The sequence below is a fragment of the Rhinatrema bivittatum genome, chromosome 1 (assembly GCF_901001135.1).
Source record: "Rhinatrema bivittatum chromosome 1, aRhiBiv1.1, whole genome shotgun sequence".
Taxonomy (NCBI): Eukaryota; Metazoa; Chordata; class Amphibia; order Gymnophiona; family Rhinatrematidae; genus Rhinatrema; species Rhinatrema bivittatum.
The window spans coordinates 334,504,944-334,524,487 of record NC_042615.1 but is presented as its reverse complement, the minus strand read 5'-3'; the positions used below and the strand labels follow the sequence as shown (position 1 = coordinate 334,524,487).

Genomic DNA, 19,544 nt, shown 5'->3' with positions numbered 1-19,544 from the left:
CTTTGCTATGCGTAATACTGAGCTCCAGCAGAGGGTGCACTACTCTATATGCTGACGCTCTCAAACTCTGTTCTGACTCCATCTGCTGGTCGGGGGATATAACCCACTGTCTAGACTGATCCATGGTACTACAGGAACGAAAATTAGCAGGTAAGGAATAATTTTCTTTTATTTTTTTTACTAGAAATTTGTTTTATTAATATTTTGAGTCCACATAGAGTTAAGACAAACTGCAGCATTCTTCCATATAATGGCCACCATTAACAAATTTAGAAACAGCGTATCGCCGTCTCCCCTCTCAATGTTCCCTTCCCCTCCCCCATACTCAACCAGATCTTCCCATCCCCCATTGAAGGAAAAAATGAGTGAGCTTATAGTCTCATGGAAATCTCATCTGTAGCAAAGTTCAGAAATTCAGGAAATAGAGCCGTGAATCTTTTATAATGAAAAATCATTGAGAATCTGACTTCTAGTCTTATGCGGCAAATGAGAAATATAAGGAAGCCAAATGTCCAAAAGTAATTTTTCTTCCAGGATGTAGAGATGTCCAAGACATCTGTTCTATTATCAGTAGATGTGTTTTGTTTTTCCAGAAGGTGATTGATTGAAATAGTCGATTGTCTCCAGAAATATAATATAGCCAATTTTGCCAGCAATAGAACCTTCCATATCCACATTCTCTGTGTTGAGGTAAAGTAGAAATTTAACCTATCTCCAAACAAAGCAGATAAAGCATCAAACATCAAAGATGTGACGTTCTGTAATTCTTTCTATATATGTATATACACCTGTATTCTAGGGCACACCCAAACCTCCCACTCCAGCTGAGCATTTCATACAAGTATCAGAAGTTGCAATATATGCTAGACATGCCTGCTTTTGTGAAATAAATGCACAGTTCAAAAATGTAACTACTTCTCTCATTTATTTATTAGAAGAAAATTTTGGTTTGCCAGCAAAACAAGCCAGAAATACTTTCATGGGGAGCTGTGTGTGTGTGTATGTGTGTAAGTCATCTGCCCGCTTATTTCATAATGAGGTGAAATCCCAATCATTCTTCATTTGCATCAATAATCTATGAAGAGATGATAGAGGGTATGCCTCCCAGGATCCTCTGCATAAAACCATTCTTGTAAAAGTAACCAATTAGCTTTACATAATTCAGAAGGCACTAGAGATCTCACATAGTGGCAAGATTGAAGGTATGAAAAGTAATCTTTCTCCGTCATAGTAAATCTGCAAATCTAAGAATATTCCCTTGATCTTCTAACAATTGTCCTATGACTTTCAATCCCCATGTCTTCCAATCCATGAAGTGCCCCTTTTGCATGCCTGATAAAAAAAAAAAAAAAAAAATTGCCCATGAAAGGTAAAAAAAGGAAATTAATGTATTTTAATTATAATTTACAAATAAGCCATCACCAAGATTTTTGTAAATGTTCAATTAAACGATGTTTCAGGGTTATATGTAATTGTCTATTAGTAACAAGTAATTATTACTTTTTAATTATTATTTTTGTATGATCTTGATTTTCAAAGCCTGAAGAAATGCACTGAACAGGAAGAGAAATGAACCATTTCAAAAAGAATTTTCTCTTGATTGTGGCCTGTCATTTATTCAGGATGGATTGCTTTTTCAGTTTTTTAGCTGCAGGAAGAAAAGCTTTTGCATTTGTCTTTACATGAGCTATAGACTACAGTGGGTCTGTTAAGGTCCAGCGCTACCAGGTATGCAAACCGTGTAATGGGCGGCACAAAATCTGGAAGGGAGCCCAGGACAGGGGAGCAGTGAAAGGCCTCTAAAGCTGTCGGTGGACAAAAATGCAGAGGCCCATGCAGTCAGCGGCAGCAGCAGAAGAAACGGGATCTCGTTCTGCAATTCCTCCCTGTGTGCTGCTGGCCCTTGCGCTTCCTGTATAGTCATCCTCCACTGCACAAGGTGAGCATACAGGAAGTGCTAGCAGTGCAAGTGTTGAGTACTGTGGGCCAACCTGCATATGAGGAGGAGCCACAGGAAAGATGTTTATAGCTCTGCCACGAATCCTGCGCTCTCCCAAAGAACAAGGCACCAGGTGGCAGCAGCAGTGAAACCCGTGGACCCTGCCTGTGTAGACGTTTGTGTGTATGTGTGTGAATGAAGCCTAACTGAGGGGGATGGGTGCGTATATGTGTGTGAGAATGGGAGCCTGCCTGAGGTGGGAGTGTGGTTGGGTGTGAATGGGAGCCTGTCTTGGATGGGTGAATGTGAATGTTTGCCTGGGGAGGGGGGATGGGTATGTTTGTGTAGGAATGGGAGCCTACCTTGGGGGAGGTGTGTGAAAAATGTTTGCCACCCCCACTAATCCACGACAAGCTCAAGGTGACTGGAAATCAAGTTTTCAGGTATGGGAAGCAAGGTGTTTTTCCCTTTTGTTTTAATTATTAGGTGTTTGATGTGTCTGCTAATTTGAAATATCTTATTGCCATTTGGAAATTTTTTGAACTTTATATATGATTTCTTAATTATTGGATGCTATTCTATTTGTCATCTTTTTGGCAATATTCTTTGTATTAGTGTGCCTTATGGTTGATTTATATTTCTTGATTATATTTGATTTATGAGGATTGGTGATTCTGTTTTTCCATTGCTTCATAATATACAGAGTCTAACTTGGAGTTTCCGGTTCAGTTTCTGTCCACACATTTCTATTTATATTTTATGGTCTCTTTATTCTGTATTTGGTCAAAGTCTGTCTGTGTTCTGCATGTGTAAGTGAGGTGAGGTATTCTGCTAATATATAGTTTCTATGTAGGAATTTGGCGCAGACTGGTTTGTTCTGCTTTCCTAATAGGAGGTGTATTAGGGCCTAGTATAATAATTTGTTTTCATAGATAGCTCCTGTTTGAGTGCTTGCAATTAGTACTGTTTTGATACAGGATTTTTACTATATTGTTGGCTGTCCAAGGGCCAAACCCACACCTAAGATGCCTTATAATAGTACTATATGGGTTCCAGGTGTCTATTTTTGCAGGGTTTTCTGATTGGCACCACAGAGGTGCATGTTTTTCTGTACAACAAACTGGTGCTGGCTACAGGGCCCAACTGGCATCAATTTTATGTACTGGTGGGTGGGAAGGAGCAACTGAGGATCATTCCTGCATAAATTAGAAATTTTAGACCTGTGGATGGGGTAAAATAGGTTCAGGGGAGTGTGTTAATTTTCATAGTTTCGATTGCCAGAGGGTTTTTTTTTGGCAGCGGAAGGTGGATTGGGACAGAGCGTGAGACTTAACAGTTTCTATTGTGTGGTGAAATGACAGGAGTTGAGTGGCGCCTTATGGACTAACCAGTTTATTAAAGCATGAGCTTTCGAGGATAGTCCACTTTGTCAGATGCATTGTATGTTGGTTATTGCGGGAAACAAAAATGTTTTTAAAAAACAAAACAAAACCCAGAACAGGGGTGACGGGAGGGCAGCCCAGCAATTTTTCACACAGAGCAACAGAAATGCTGGCACTGGCCCTGGGCTTATTAGTGTAGTTGCATTTAAGAAAAGGTTTGGACAAGTTCCCGGAGGAAAGGTCCATTAACCATTATTAAGGTGGAGCTGCAGAAATCCCCTGCTTATTCCTGGGATAAGCAGCTTGGAATCTATCGACCCCTTGGGATCCTGCCATGTGACCTGGCTTGGCCACTGTTGGAAACAGGATACTGGGCTTGATGGACCTTTGGTCTGATCAAATATGGCAAATCTTATGTTCTTATGGGCCCTACTTATTTCTGATATCAGCCAAGGGTTCACACTGTAGACATCTGGATCTTTTCTTAATTCTCTGTGGAAGATGCTGTTGGTTAATATAAGGAGAGAACAGACTCAAGCAAGGACTCAAATTAGAAAAAAAAACCCAACCCTTCTAATGACTGTAGAAGAATAATTTGTGTGTAGAACTTTATAACTCATCTGGACTTCTGGGGCAGATATCGTGGCTTTTAGTGCTGCAACCTTCCATTACTATCTGACACTGAAAATCCAGAGAAGGCACCTCGCTTTGTAATAGACATTTGAGAACACCCTGGTTCAACTCTGTGTTTTACGCACACACACACCATGGAAAAGCAAATAGTCTGCTGGTGCTGTACAGACCCTGCATCGGTGGAACACCATAGCATATCTAAAATGTAATTTGAGCTGCATCTGCTGTTTGGGTGGTGCTTGTGAATAAACAAGACACTGTAGCAAAAGATCTGTGGTTTAGAAAAACCATTCCAGCCTCACATGGAAATCCTCAGGAAGTCTTGCAAACAGTCAGCATGCGTGGCCTTCTGCACGGAGCTGTAACTGAAATGTTTTTTTGTGTCTGGTTAACCTGCTTTTGAAAAGCCAATTGAATTGCCGAGACCTTAAATATCTGTTTTGTCTCTTTTCTGCTACAGGAGCTATTGCAGCCATTACTATAGTCGTCATTGCAGTGGTGGTGTTGGTGTTTGGAGGTGCAGCATACCTTAAAATCAGGTAAGGGTTACCATCCTCCTGAATCCTGATACATAATATTTCTCAGGTGCCAGCCTGCTGTCATGGTTTTGCCTGCTGTGCAGACTCTCCGTGCCAGGGCTCAGCCCTCTGTGCAGTCTTCCTTCCACCAGGGGTTCTCTGTGGGACCTGTTTATTGCCTTGCCTGTTATCTCCTCTCTGTTCACCTGAAGTTCCAGCCCTATTTAGCCCAGTCTGTCCAAGGCCCTAGTGCCTCTTCATTGAGTCACCTCAGCTCTCTGAACTGGTCAGCCTTAGTTTGTACCTGTGCCGTGCCTTGCCTTGCGGCCTATCCAGGCCTTCTGCCTTACCTAGCCTCATGGCCTTCAGGGGCCCAGAGGCAGGGGCCCCTGTATTCTTTGTCCTGTCTTGTCCGTGCCCTGTCCATGTTTTGTCCTGTCCTTGTATTGTCTAGCCCTTGTCCTGATCTGCCCCTATCCTCAGCCCAGGCTGCCTTGTACCAGTTTTGGTCCAATTCGCCTGGTACCTGTTCAGTTCTGGAGTGCCTCTAAAGTCCTATTCCAATGCATTAATTAAGGTACTAAAAACAGAAGATGTTGATTTCATCGAGTCCATTGTCCATGTGTCACTGCTTCAGGGTGGTTTGCCAGCCTGTCCACTTTTGACTAAAATCATTGAGAAGGTAATTTTTCAACAGCTTCAGGACCACCTGATTGATAATGCTCTATTACATGATGCCCAATTTGGCTTTTGCCCTTGACACAATACTGAGCTATTGCTCTTATCCTGTTTAGACACTTTAAGAAGGGGTTTAGATGCAGGTTGTCAATATGACCTGGACTTATTAGACCTATCAGCTACTTTTGACACCCTTAAGTCACTCAAATCTACAGATATATCTTCAATCCGTCGGTGTAACATCAGTGGTCTTGATTTGGTTCACCTCTTTTTTTTTTTTTTTTGTTCTAATTCCTTCTTACTATCAACAGGGGTCCTTCAAGGGTCAGCGATATCCCCAATACTGTTTAACATTTACATGCTTTCCAAAATATGCAAGATGTCTCAATTTTAAATTCTATACAGATGATTTCCAGTTTTTGTTACCCATCACTTCTCATTTCAGTGAGCTGTTTGAGAAGTTAACGCAGTGCTTCTCTACAATAAAATCTTGGTTATCTGGAAATTATTTCTCAATCTCAGTTTTATTGAGATCATCTTTCTCTCTCGAACTAAAATCTCTAGCATTCCTGGACAATGGTCTTTTGAGGGCACACCCGTCCCCATCAATCGTTGTAGGCACGATGAGGGCATGAGAATAGATTCTTCCCTTTCATTCCGCTCACAAACACAATCTGCAGTGCAGAATTCCTTTTTCAAATTGCGTCTTCTTCGAACTATGTACGTTCTGTGGGTTTTCAGACTGTCACTCAGGCCCTTATTTCTGCCTCAACAGATCATTGTAATTCACTTTATATGGGACTCACAAATTTGTCTCTCAAGGCAATGCAACTTCTCCAAAATTCAGCCATGCTACTTGTCTCCGTTTCTTCCAGAAATGTCCATATCACTCCAGTTTTAATTCACTTGCACTGACTTCCCATCTGTTGGTGCACACTTGTCTTTAGATCCGTTCTTGGTCTATCACCAGATTGCTTTCTTGATTTGAACAAGCTATTGTCCTTCACATTCTCCAGGTTCTTCTTCTAAACATCTCCTTGCTGTCCCACCTCATAATATGTTGCGTTTAAAGGAAACCCGAGATAAGACGTTGCAGGGCCTAACTTCTGGAATAACTCCCAGAATTAATAAAAGCAGAAAATGACTACTTAACAATTTAGAAAATCTTTGAAGGCCTGTCTAGTTTCCAAAGCATTCAATTTACCAGTCGAGTGCAGGAACTGATTTTAGGGGCTTTATGTGATCACGGATCACCTTGGCAGGTATCATAGTGTTTGCAGGCTTGAAATTGTCTGTTAACTGTTTTGAATATTTTCCTATGTGGTGTTTGCCTTCTGTGACGCATTTAGATTTTTATGAATGATTTATTGTAACTGGAAGAGTTTTATAGATCAGCGGGCTATAAATTTTAAAAATAAATCCTTGCCGGACCCCTGACTCTAGCAAAGTACCATGATGTTCAACAAGAGATCAGCACTACTGGACCCCAGACTCCAAGGGCTCAAGCTGCGTGGGAGAGGGCTGGCTCCTGTAGCCCATGACACTTTTTCTCTGAGCCCGGGTCAGTAAAGTTTTTAGCCATACCTTGTGACAATGGGAACAATTTTAATGTAAACGTCCCCCCCCCCCTCCCCCAGTGTGAGCAGCAAGGTTAAACCAGCTCCAGCCTCCACTTCAACTGAAGCACGTGCAAAATGCTGCCATTTAAGTCTACACCGTGAGCAGGTTTATGCTGGACACTGAAAACTTCAACGGCTTTGTAGCACTTCCACAAGCTGCTGTCTGCAGCCCCTGCGGCATAACAGGGCCAGGACAGAAGTAGCTCCTATGATTCTGCTGATGAGGGTCTTCTGCCAAATTGGATACCTGATATATGGAAATACTATACCACGGATCTGCCATAGCTGGAGTAGTACTAGAAGTAATGCAGCCATTTCGTATTATATTTTTCAATAGTTTCCAGCATGCTCTTTTACACTTCTAGAAGTTTCAATTACACTGCCACAGAAATGTCTATTTAAAACCCATGTCATGGTAGTTATAAACTGTAATCATCCTCGGGTTGGCGTTACCCATAAGTTTATTTATAACTTGAAAACAAAACAAAAAAAAAAAATCTACAATATTCCTGCCCACACTGGGTGCCTTTCCTTGCTGGAGGCATGAGGTACGTGGGCAGCCTGACCTTGGTTCACATCAGTTCCGCAGGGAACAAGACTTATTTTTATCATCACAGTCATGGGAATGTGGGCTATAATTAGGAGTGTTTAGAACCCAAACAAATAATGTAAGGCAAGTATAAAAAAAAACAAACAAAAAAGCCCAGAAGCTCTAGATTCTGCAGGGGCTTCTGTGGGTGCAGCATCTGGCTTTGGTTTTTTTTTAACTCTGATAAGGCAGCTAAAAATAAAGACCTGAGCACTGGCATGCATGAATTTCTTCTCTTGTCTCTTCTAATTCAAAGTGAAATGAAACGAGTTTTCTACTTTTGAAATGCCCTTGTGTATTTCTTCCCCTGTTGGCTCTTTCCTGGGTGGGTGTTCCATTAAATATCTGTAGCTAGTGCAGACTATTTAATGTAGGCAGAGCGCATGCCAGCTCCAGCTTGGCCCTGATGCTCTTAGTCTTATGCCCCCTACTTTTCACACACCCTCCTCTGCTTGACCTTGTTTCCCTTAATAAGGAGCTATAACAGTCAGGTTTGACGAATGACTTCAGCCTTATTCATAATACTATAAAGCAGTCGTTCTCAACCTTTTTTGGCCGGGACACACCTGACAGATGGTTCCCACGTGCGTGACGCAATGAACATGTGACCATCACGGGGCTAAATGTAAACATGCACTCTGCATCCACAGGAATCCCCTCAACCCCCAGCAATAAGTGCAGAGCAGATCTAGGGCATAATCCTGTACAACTCACCATGCAAAAAAGATATTCTGGTTCTGATGAAATCCCAGTAAAAGCAAAACAAACTCCTTTTACTACCAGGCAAAATAGCCTTCCTTATGAAAAGGCAGTTATTTACCACTAATGCATGTCCTATTGAGAAAACACAACAAATAAGATTGATACAAATGCCTACATGCTAGTAAAATGCCTTACCTCGGTCACACACCCAGAACTGACCTTCACCAAGGACAGAAAGACCACAAATGATAAATATGGAGACAAACTGGAATGGAAAACAAAAAAAGCCACTCTGCATGCAGTGAGAACCTGGAGAAATGGAAAGAGAAATATAGCACCTAACATAATGCACACAAACTAACCCGCACAAAGTTACACCTGTAATATGGAACACACTCAAACAGTAACAACCCTATCTATGAAAAAGCAACACTACAAATATTAAACCAGGCCCTAAACACGAATATACTTCCTATTAAGAAAACAGAACAAGCCAAGGTACTATAGAGCCCACACAGAAATAATTGTAAAACTATACTAATAAATGTAACCCCCCCCCCCCCCCCAAAAAAAAAAAACCAGCTGATGAACAGAATAACATCCAACAATTAAAAACTCAAAAAATTTATTAAAAATTGTCCATCAGTAAAATATTTCAAAACAGCAGACTCATCACATAATTAAAATGGCAGTCAATCAAAAAAATAAACTTAAAAAGCCACCTTTACTTACCCTCTCCAGCAACTCTCCTACTCCTTTCCCTTGCAGGCCAATAGCACTCATCAGAAGTAGCAGTGGCTGCTGAAGCTCTGTCCTCATGGTCCACTTCCTTAGGGCCCACAATCAGTCACACATACATCCAGCCCCCCCCCCCTCCCCAATTAAATCCAACGACCAGTCTGTGTCTCATATACATCCTAGTCACCTCCCTGACCAGTCTCTCTCTCTCACACACACACACACCTCAGTCACCTCCCTGCCCAGTCTATCTCTCACACACACACACCCCAGTCACCTCCCTGACCAGTCTCTGTCTCTCTCTCTCTCTCTCACTCACACTCACACACACACACACACCCCCCCCAGTCACCTCTCTGCCCAGTCTCTGTCTCTCACACACCCCAGTCACCTCCCTACCCAGTCTCGGACTCTCTCACACACACACACACACACACACACACCCCAGTCAGCTCCCTGCCCAGTCTCGGTCTCTCTCTCTCACACACACACACACACACACACACACACACACCCCAGTCACCTCCCTGCTCAGTCTCTGTCTCTCTCTCTCACACACACACACACACATACCCCAGTCCCTGCCCAGTCTCTGTCTCTCTCTCACACACACACACACACACACACACACATACCCCAGTCCCTGCCCAGTCTCTGTCTCTCACTCACACACACACCAGTCACCTCCCTGCCCAGTCTCTATCTCTCACTCACACCCCAGTCACCTCCCTGCCCAGTCTCTGTCTCTCACACACACACACCCCAGTCACCTCCCTGCCCGGTCTCTGTCTCTCTCACACACACACACACACACACACACACACCCCAGTCAGCTCCCTGCCCAGTCTCGGTCTCTCTCTCTCACACACACACACACACACACACACACACACACACACACACACACCCCAGTCACCTCCCTGCCCAGTCTCTGTCTCTCACTCACACACACCCCAGTCACCTCCCTGCCCAGTCTCTGTCTCTCTCACACACACACACACCCCAGTCACCTCCCTGCCCACACACACACACACACACACCCCAGTCACCTCCCTGCCCAGTCTCTGTCTCTCTCTCACACACACACATACACACACACCCCCCAGTCACCTCCCTGCCCAGTCTCTGTCTCTCACACACACACCCCCCCAGTCACCTCCCTGCCCAGTCTCTGTCTCTCACACACACACCCCCCCAGTCACCTCCCTGCCCAGTCTCTGTCTCTCACACACACACCCCCCCAGTCACCTCCCTGCCCAGTCTCTGTCTCTCACATACACACCCCCCAGTCACCTCCCTGCCCAGTCTCTGTCTCTCACACACACACACCTCAGTCACCTCCCTGCCCAGTCTCTCTCTCTCACACACACACACCCCAGTCACCTCCCTGCCCAGTCTCTGTCTCTCACTCACACCCCAGTCACCTCCCTGCCCAGTCTCTGTCTCTCACACACACACACCCCAGTCACCTCCCTGCCCAGTCTCTGTCTCTCTCTCACACACACACACACACACCCCAGTCACCTCCCTGCCCAGTCTCTGTCTCTCTCTCACACACACACACACACACCCCAGTCACCTCCCTGCCCAGTCTCTGTCTCTCACATACACACCCCCCAGTCACCTCCCTGCCCAGTCTCTGTCTCTCACACACACACACACCTCAGTCACCTCCCTGCCCAGTCTCTGTCTCTCACTCACACACACCCCAGTCACCTCCCTGACCAATCTCTCTCTCTCACACACACCCCAGTCACCTCTCTGACCAGTCTCTGTCTCTCGCACACACCTCAGTCACCTCCCTGACCAGTCTCTGTCTCTCGCACACACACACCCCAGTCACCTCCCTGATCAGACTCTGTCTCTCACACACACTTTGCTTAGAGCCCCAATGCTGTGTTCCCCTTTAATTTCATAGCAACAGATTTCCCAGTGCTGCCGCTGCCTTCTGAGCCGCACACATTTATTTTAAAAAGATATGCTGTGGCACTCAGGCCTTTCTTCTGGCCACCGTGAGCTCCAATTGCCCTATTTGTAACCGGCATGGCTGAGTGCCACTTTTATTTTAATCGCAGCTCTGCTGCACTCACTGTTGCATCGGGGGGGAATCCCAGGAGCAACTGGCCTCTTCGTGCTTGCAACTCACTGCCGCTTTGGGGAATCCCTACTCTATCACGATTCCCTGCCGCTTTGGAAGTGGGAAATCCTGACGCAGCTGGCCTCTTCTCTTTGCGGCTCACCGCTTTTAATTTCAATGCGGCTGGCCTCTTCTCTTTGCTGCTCACTGTTGCATTTAATTTCAGCACTGCCGGCCCGTGGCGCTCTTGTTTTGACAGGGTTGGGTTTCTTCACCGCCAAGGGTCTAGACACTGTCATTCCTCCCAGCCCCCCTCAAACCACCCCACCCCCGGGCTATGGGATGCTCCCTTCTTCCTGCCCCACCGGCCAATCGGAGGCTTCCTCCCTTCTTTCTACTCCTTGTGAACTAGAAGGGAGGAGGCTTCCCATTGGCCAGTGGGGCAGGAAGAAGGAAGGCTTCCCATTGGCCTGCAAGGCCAGGAAAAAGGTAAAGGGAAGCATAACTGGGGCAGTGGGACTCTGGGAGCTGCAACATACTGGTTGAGAATCGCTGCTATAGAATACAAGTACCTTATAGATCATCAGTACATTATAAAATATCCTAACTCCTCAGGTTTGACTTATACAAAAACAATGTATATTCCATCAAATAAGTCAGTCTTTGCCTTAATACCTTGCTTGCAGACAGCCTGCCAGACAAACCCAGCCAATAGGAGAAATGTATAGCCTTCCAGACTGATCCAGCTATGGGATGCCTGTGTCACCCCATTATAACTACTGACCAATGTTGGGAGTAGCTGGTCTCATTTCATCTCTGTTGCCCATCAGCTGAATTCTAGCACATTTGCTGTAAACCCCAGATGGCTCTCCCTACGGTTCTTTGTCCAGAATGAATGACTACAAATCTAAACATTTCTTGGCTGGCCTAGAAACACAAAGCAAATAGATCTGATAAAATCAAAATGTCTTTTACATAAGAATATAAGATATGCCTTACTGGGTCAGACCAAGTGTACATCAAGCCCAGTATCCTGTTTCCAACAGTGGCCAATCCAAGTCACAAGTACCCGGCAAGTACCCAAACCTTAAATTAATCTCAAGCTACTATTGCTTATTAATTAATAGCAGTTTAAGGATTTTTCTTTTAGGAATTTATCCAAACCTTTTTTAAACCCAGTTATACTAACTGCTATAACCACATCCTCTGGCAATGAATTCCAGAGCTTAACTATGTGCTGAGTGAAAAAGAATTGTCTTCAATTTGTTTTAAATGAGCTACTTGCTAACTTCATGGCGTGCACCCTAGTCCTTCTACTATCTGAGAGAGTAAACAACCAATTTACATTAACTTGTTCAAGTCCTTTCATGATTTTGTAGACTTCTATCATATCCCCCCTCAGTCATCTCTTCTCCAAGCTGAACAGCCCTAACCTCTTCAGCCTTTCCTCATAGGAAAGCCAACCATGTCCTTTATCATTTTGGTTGCCCTTCTCTATACTTTCTCCAGGGCAACTATATCTTTTTTTGAGATGCGGCAACCAGAATTGCACACATTCTGTTTGCTTTTTTGATCACCACAGCTCACTGAGCCAATGATTTCACTGTATTATCCACTGTGACACCTAGATCTCTCTTTCCTGGGTGGTAACTCCTAAGATAGAACCTAACATTGTGTAAATACAGCAAGGGTTATTTTCCCTATATTATGCATAAAGCAAACAGAATGTTAGGAATTATTAGGAAGGGAATGGAAAATAAAACGGAGGATGCCCTAATGCCTCTGTTTTGCTCCATGGTGAGACTGTATCTTCCTTCATACATCTGTAAGCCCTCAAATCCCTTTTCACACTTTGTGCAGTCTAATGCAGCACCTAATTCTGTTTGATGTCCATCACCTACTGTATATTTTTCAGCCTACTACAAGACACCCATTCCTGGACCACACCTGGTTCTCCTATGTGAAATGAATGAGTACCAATCCTGCCAGGATCAAATCCTGCTAGACTTAGGCATTTTTTAAAAATTGCTGTGTACTGGAGTTGTTCCATCCTTGCAAACTAGAAATAGGTCCCCACCATTTTCTCTGAGTTTCATGAATGATTTTGTATTCACTAAGGGGCAAGAGGTCATGCCTGACACTTCTCGCCACCAAACCCTTTGCCTCTCTGGTCTGTCTTTGACCTCTGGAGCCTAAGCATCCTTTGCACTTTCAAGAGAACTTCATTGCTTTCCTGCAGTCCCCTGTCCAACGCGCTCACTTTGACAGTAGTACGAACTCATTGACCCTTAAGACCGCAAAGAATGCAGATAGGCGTGCTGCCCTGAACAGCATGGTTTCATATAAGGCAGGTAGGGGTATGGACACGCTTTTTTTTTTGTTTTATTTGGGGGTTTTTTTCTATTTTGTTTTGTTTAATTTATTTTCATTTATTTAAAATTTAAAAAAAAAATACTATTTTGAAAATGGAGGGGAAAAAACCCCAAAGGTAAAACAGAACAAAAAAAAGTCAATCTCATTGGAGATAAAAAAAAATCTTCTTGGCTTCTCCTCTGATTCCCATCTTCTTACCGTAGTTCTTTTTCTTCACAGGGCAGGAGAGATCCCCCAGTCTCTCCTGCCCTGCCAGCAGACTGAAGCCGGTGCCATTGTTAATTTCTTCTGTATAAAACGGCACTGGCTTGGTTTGGGCCTGACCAGCGCCTTCTCGTAGGGAAGAAATTGCTAAGCATACCTCCTGTGGTGACAGGAGCAAGAGGGGGGCTGTTCCTGTCCCATGAGGAAAAAGCAAACTGTTAGGGTCTGGAGGGCGGGGATCAGTTGTAGCATTTCAAAATGAAATAAAACAGAGGGAAATTTCATTCATTTATTCTTTTGTTTTTGAAGGGAAATGAAATGAGCATTTTTGCTACAAATGACTGCGCGTCCCAAAAGACCAGGCTTCCCAAACCTGTCCTGAGGAGCCCACAGTCAGTCGAGTTTTCAGATCCCCCCAACAATGAATATGCATATGAGAGATTTGTATCTGCTAGGTCTCCGGTGGATATCCTGAAACCCAGGTTTCCGTGCTGTCCCCAGGACAGGTTGGGAAGCCCTGATACACGGAGGAAAAGACTGCTGTTTCAGTTGCCAGAGTTTTACTAGCATCCCATGTACTGTACAATTGGCAAGCACCCATCTGTGCGATCCACCTTCCTAAATAGTGTGGTCAGCTAAACTTATTGCCCAAAGTCACTTCAAAACTAGCCAAATTTTATGTCAAAAGTAGCCCAAAATTAGCCATATTTTTAAAATTGAAAACTCATATTTATTATCAAGATTCACATTTGGCAATGAATGCTATGGGCACTATGTAACAAAAAGAGAAACAGTAGCTGCTTGAAATAAAATTGTTTTAACTACAAATGGTGGAAAGCTGCACATGTAGAGATCCTAAAAGTCCATATTTGTTTGAAGTTAAGCATTAGTGCAGGGGTAGCCAGCTCCAGCTTTGAAAGCCACAAACAGGCCAGGTTTTCAGAATATACATATGAGAGATTTGCATGCACTACCTTCATTGTGTGCAAATCTATCTCATGCACTTCATTGCGGATATCCTGAAAACCTGTCCTGTTTGTGGTTCTTGAGGACTAAGAGTTGGTTTAGATGCATGCTCTGTCACAGGCACAGGCTCTCACTGACATGTATACAGACACACCTAAGACAGAGAAGGCATACTCTTGACACATTCACTTCAACACAGAGACTTGCTCTCTCTTTGACACTGACACACGCACGCTCTTGCTCTCTTGACTAGCCTCTGAGTTAGACACTTATTCTGTATTATACACACTCACTCACACACTCTCACTGTTATGTTCTGCTGCTTGTGTGCTCGATTAGTGAATCTCCCTTCTCCCATATCAGGTTGGCTAATGAATGGTGCTGTGGCATCAATATATAAAGCTTTTGCACTTGCTGCTAGCCCTTTCCCAGCCTGCAGCAGCATTGTCCTCCCTGAATAGTCACTGGGCACCACTCTATCCTCTCGCTTGGCCTGCTGCCTCGTACATTAATTAAAATATTTATAATCTGCTTATAATAAAATCATGCTAAGCAGAGTACAAGATTAACATAAAACAATATTAAAACACAAACGACATTTTAAAACACCATAACATAAAACCATCATTGCTATATACAATATTTCACTCTACATATCATCACACTGTCAAGACTTAAGGCTCATCAGAACAGCACTGTCCTACAGTATTGTGACTGCACATGAAGGAGGTGGTGCTGTGGTGCACACACATGCCATGAGGTCCTGCATTCCTTCCCCCTTCCCAACAAACAGTAGGAGCGCAGCAGCAGCAGCACTTTAGGTGCTGAGCTGTGTAGCACTCAGTGTTGCCAGCTCCTAAATGAAAAAAAGTCACTAGATTCACTGTGAAAAGTCTCAAGATCGAATAAAATGTAGCTAGAATCACATTGCTATATGAAAGCACCAGCATAGCTGACAACATTTGAGTTCTGGTTGCCTTAAGGTTGGTGCAGATGGACAGGGATGTCTCACGCTCACTCATACACACTCCTTTGCATCTCTCTCTCTTTCTCTCTCTCTCTCTCTCTGTCAAAGACACAAAAAACTCTCTCTCTCTCCAACACCACACACTCTCTAGTGCATATACTAACACACACACTTGCACCAACACCACACTCTTTCTAACGTGTATACTGACACACGCACATGCTCTTCTGCTGGTGTGCTGTTGCTCATGTACTCATTCAGCAAGTGCTTCCACCCTTGCATCCTATCCTAAACAGGCACTGCAATATCATCACACTCAGCTCTTCAGCTGGCTGCCAGACTTTCCCTAGCCTGTAGCACCAGCCACTCTCCCTTCCTCCCACCAGTGCCCATGATCTTCCTCACACTTTCTGGCTTTGTCTATGGTGGGCCCTGCTGCCTCTCTGAGCGCAGACTAGTTGCATATATGTGGTTTGGGTATTGCTGCTGCTTGTCTTTGCAGATACAGTGACTCAACTTCCCACTTGGCTGCTGGGGCAGGAAGAAAACCCACCAGGATGCTTTAACAGCCCAATCTGGTGGGAAACCACGCAGAATTGGCAACACTGATCTTGATCTACCTCCCCCAAGCTTATAATAACTTTTTTGCTTTTTAACATTTTTTTTAGGATGCTGCAGAGTCCATCGGGCTACTTAGTTTTGAGAGAGGATACTTGCTATTGCTGTTATGCCGCAGTGATTGGCATTACATGTTCCTTGGCATGCATGATAAATCCCACTACCTGCTCTGTGCAGAATGACATTTTTGGGGTAGGACCTTCCTTGCTCATGTAAGCCATGAAGTGCTATCATCCTTTATCATGAACTCCCCACATGTTCAGTGCTAGGGATTGCTTCAGCAAACTCTCAACGCTGCATCCTCAATGACCTATAAGTTGGCTAGCATGGCCGCTCCGTGCTCGTCCGCTGTAGGTGCTAACATCCTGAAAGCCAGCCACTTAAAACAAGATAAAGCATCAGCAATTTCCTTATGCACTCCTGGAAAATGCTTTCATTATCATCGTTGGCTAAGCCAACAAGGAATATAGTCCTATAAGCTTTGCAATTAAACCTAAGTGTAAGCATTTTGCTGTTTGCTGCTATTACTGCGGTATTAGCTGAATGGAACACCGCTGTCTTATTAGCTGACCTGTGACTCCACGCCACTAATGTCACTAGGATGGGAAAGCACTCCAAGCAGGTGGTGGTGTTTCTGATGCCGTTCCTATACCAATGATCTGATCAAGGCTGTGCACACCAGTGATCTTGAAAAAGCGGCTGAAACGCTTTCCCACAAAGCATCTGTCACTATGTGATATCTTTGGAATTTGCCATAGAGGGACATCATCACGTTTACTTTAACCATAATCTCAGGCCTTCCTTTGATCCTCTTGACAGTTTAATATAACGGATCTTCATTCTTATCTCTGGTAGTCTTCAGAGAACTGCCCTTCCCAGTGGGCTGACCCTTTGTACATAATTCAACTGTCCTATAAGAGACTGTAACAAAGAGTTGTTTCCTGCCACACCGCCTCAGGCAGTTTGTGAAACTTTATTTTTCAAACGCCGTGACTCTAAGCCCTTAGAATCATGCTCAGCACCCTGAAATACCAACCTTTGAATAGGGTCCTGGATTTTTCTCTCCTAGCTAGCAGAATACCAAATTCATGGGCTACCACCCTACATTTGTCAAAAAAGGCCCTGGAAGACAAAGGATTGAGCAGGACCCACAAACAAAAAAAAAAACCATCCAAGTAACAAATTGCCCAACTGTCGCCTATTTGTCACTTTTTTGTTACCCAACGCACAAATATATGAAAATTTTGGATGCAAGAAACTGAACATCCATAGGCAATATTTCCCCTGAAAAGTAACCTGAAAGATTTGGTGTGTATAGAAAACAATTTAAAGGCTCAGTATCTGCCTTAGCTATTAATGCCCCGCCCTCGACCACAACTAAATAGCACTGAAAGCAACGCCTAGTGCGCCAAACAATGAGCCTGATCTAGAAAACTGACTCCTTCCCCCCCCTCAGGGTATGATAAATTGCGTCTAACTCTGGATTTTCCCCCCTCCTTTTTATGACAGTAAACCTAAAAAAGAGACCCAGAGATTTACCATAAGGGGACTGTAGAAGGGGGCATTGGCCTTCCCTCTCCCTCACTGATAACTGCTTTCAGGCCCACCATTCAAAATATTGTGAAACCTAACAAAACTCCCTCCGCCAACAGCTTCACGTCTATGTTTGGCTTTGAGTAGCTATTGCGCTAAGGATTCAACGTTCTCTGTCCCCTTCACTAGTATTGAATGGTTGGGAGTTCATCCCCACAGTTGGCGTATTTGCACTTGAACCTCCTTACCCGAATGGGAGTGCACCACCGGCTGCTTGAATTACCAGCATGGCGTTTCAGCGGTTACTACCTGGTGGGCTTAAGTTGTCTGTTGCTGGTGCTGGCCCAGCCTTCCCTAAAAGACAACTGCTGGCTTCCACCTGGCCCTGCGCCTCAACAAAAGGGACGGAAGGCACTGTGGTGTCATCTCACTGAGCCACTGATACCCTTAAACCTCCAGCCCACGAGCTTTTTCCTGGCTTAATTCCTTTCTAAATTTCTCATCATAATGTAACCACCCCCATGTCCTGGGCACTTCGATTATCCTGCCCAAGCACTTCCAAAGCCCAGTATGCAAATCCAACCATTTCTCACCAATTATATTTGGTAAAACATGAAAGCTCGATATCTATTTGTGGATCTAGGCACACAGTGTATTTTGTCTCAGCCTTATGTATATATATATATATATATATTTTATTTTTCCTCCCTTTTTTCCTCACCTGCCTCATCCTGATCTCCCAACAGAAATGTAAAAACATCAATATGCTTCTCTTTCAGTAGTTTTCTTTTAATTGTGCTGGGCACGTGGACATTGAACAGAGCTATTAGGGATGTTCCTATTGCTCCCTTCACCACATGGCCTATGCTGCCCACACCTGGGCCACCCCCTGCCATCACATGGATCTCTCTATCGTGGAGTTAGAGAACAGACTGCTAGAATTCGTGGACTCCAATTTGAAAGATTCCCCACACATCGTGGGTGTACATTTGTAACAGCCCGTATAAATTTGCTGGCAAGTACAGGTGTAAGCTACGCCAGTAGTCAAAGTGATCTTATGCGTGTAAGTTTATTTTGAAAATTGTCCCACCAAAAGCACCTGCACAAAATTATACCTGCTCATCTGTGCATGGTAAATCTTCAGGAAATTTTACATGCAGGGCCGACTCTAGGGCAAATGGCGCCCTGGGCATAAAGCGTGCCCCATTTCCTACACACACAAAGCATTCCCTGGTAGTCTGGTGGCACCCCCAGACCCTCCCTTACCTAAATGAAGACTCCCTGGTAGCACCCCCTAGCTCTGTGCCAGTCGACACCATTTTCCAGAGTGGCATCTTATGTGCCCTCTCCTGTCCTCCTCAAATAACTTAACCAGGGTCCTTACACTTTTTTTCCTTCCTACCTTTCTTTTTCCTAATGTTGCTCCCCATTGACACTAGTTGTAGCCTCACTGCTAGTACACCCAACATCACCTTCTGCTCCCTGCGTATCGGTCATATATATATATATAATGAAGCCTCGCCCTGTGATGCTCGTCCCATTCGCTGTGTTCCAGCGGGGGTCAGGGGAGGTTGGCTGGAGGCTGCCTGCTGTTCTTCCTTCTTCCATGCCGCCAAAACCACCAGGTCCGTTTTCTTTCTTGTGGGTGACTTAACCAGCTGCCTTTCAGTACCCTGGAACCTGTTCTTTGCCCATTTGACCCCCCATGACAAGCCATATCGCACCTCAGCTGGCTACTGAGCTGGTGAATATCCTTCTCCTGTGATCTGCTGGAGGCTACTGGAACTTGCCCTTGATTTGCTGCTGGAGCTGGCCCCTTTCTGACCCCAGGCTGCTGCTGCTGCTCCTCTGCTTGCCTTCTGTGGTTGTCACTGATGGAGCTTTTGCTGATGTGGATGAGGCTAATCTGAGCTGGAGGCCGCATCTGGTTAGGTCCTGGCTTCCTATCTCTACTCTGCTGCCTCTGTTGCAGAAGGCGTCATCTCTTCCTGCTCCCGAGACCCATGTG

General features: G+C 44.5%; 1 protein-coding gene across 3 annotated transcripts in view; it reads left to right on the top strand.

Annotated features, from left to right (window-relative positions):
• Positions 1-19,544, top strand: part of PARM1 (prostate androgen-regulated mucin-like protein 1) — a 123,352-nt gene that overhangs the window by 96,900 nt on the left and 6,908 nt on the right. For all 3 annotated transcript variants that reach the window (XR_003856279.1, XM_029598419.1, XM_029598410.1), the window contains one exon: positions 4,415-4,493. Coding sequence is in view for 2 of the 3 variants with exons in the window: in XM_029598419.1 (XP_029454279.1) it covers positions 4,415-4,493 (79 nt within the window). In the remaining variant the exon portion in view is untranslated. The remainder of the gene's footprint in view (positions 1-4,414; positions 4,494-19,544) is intronic.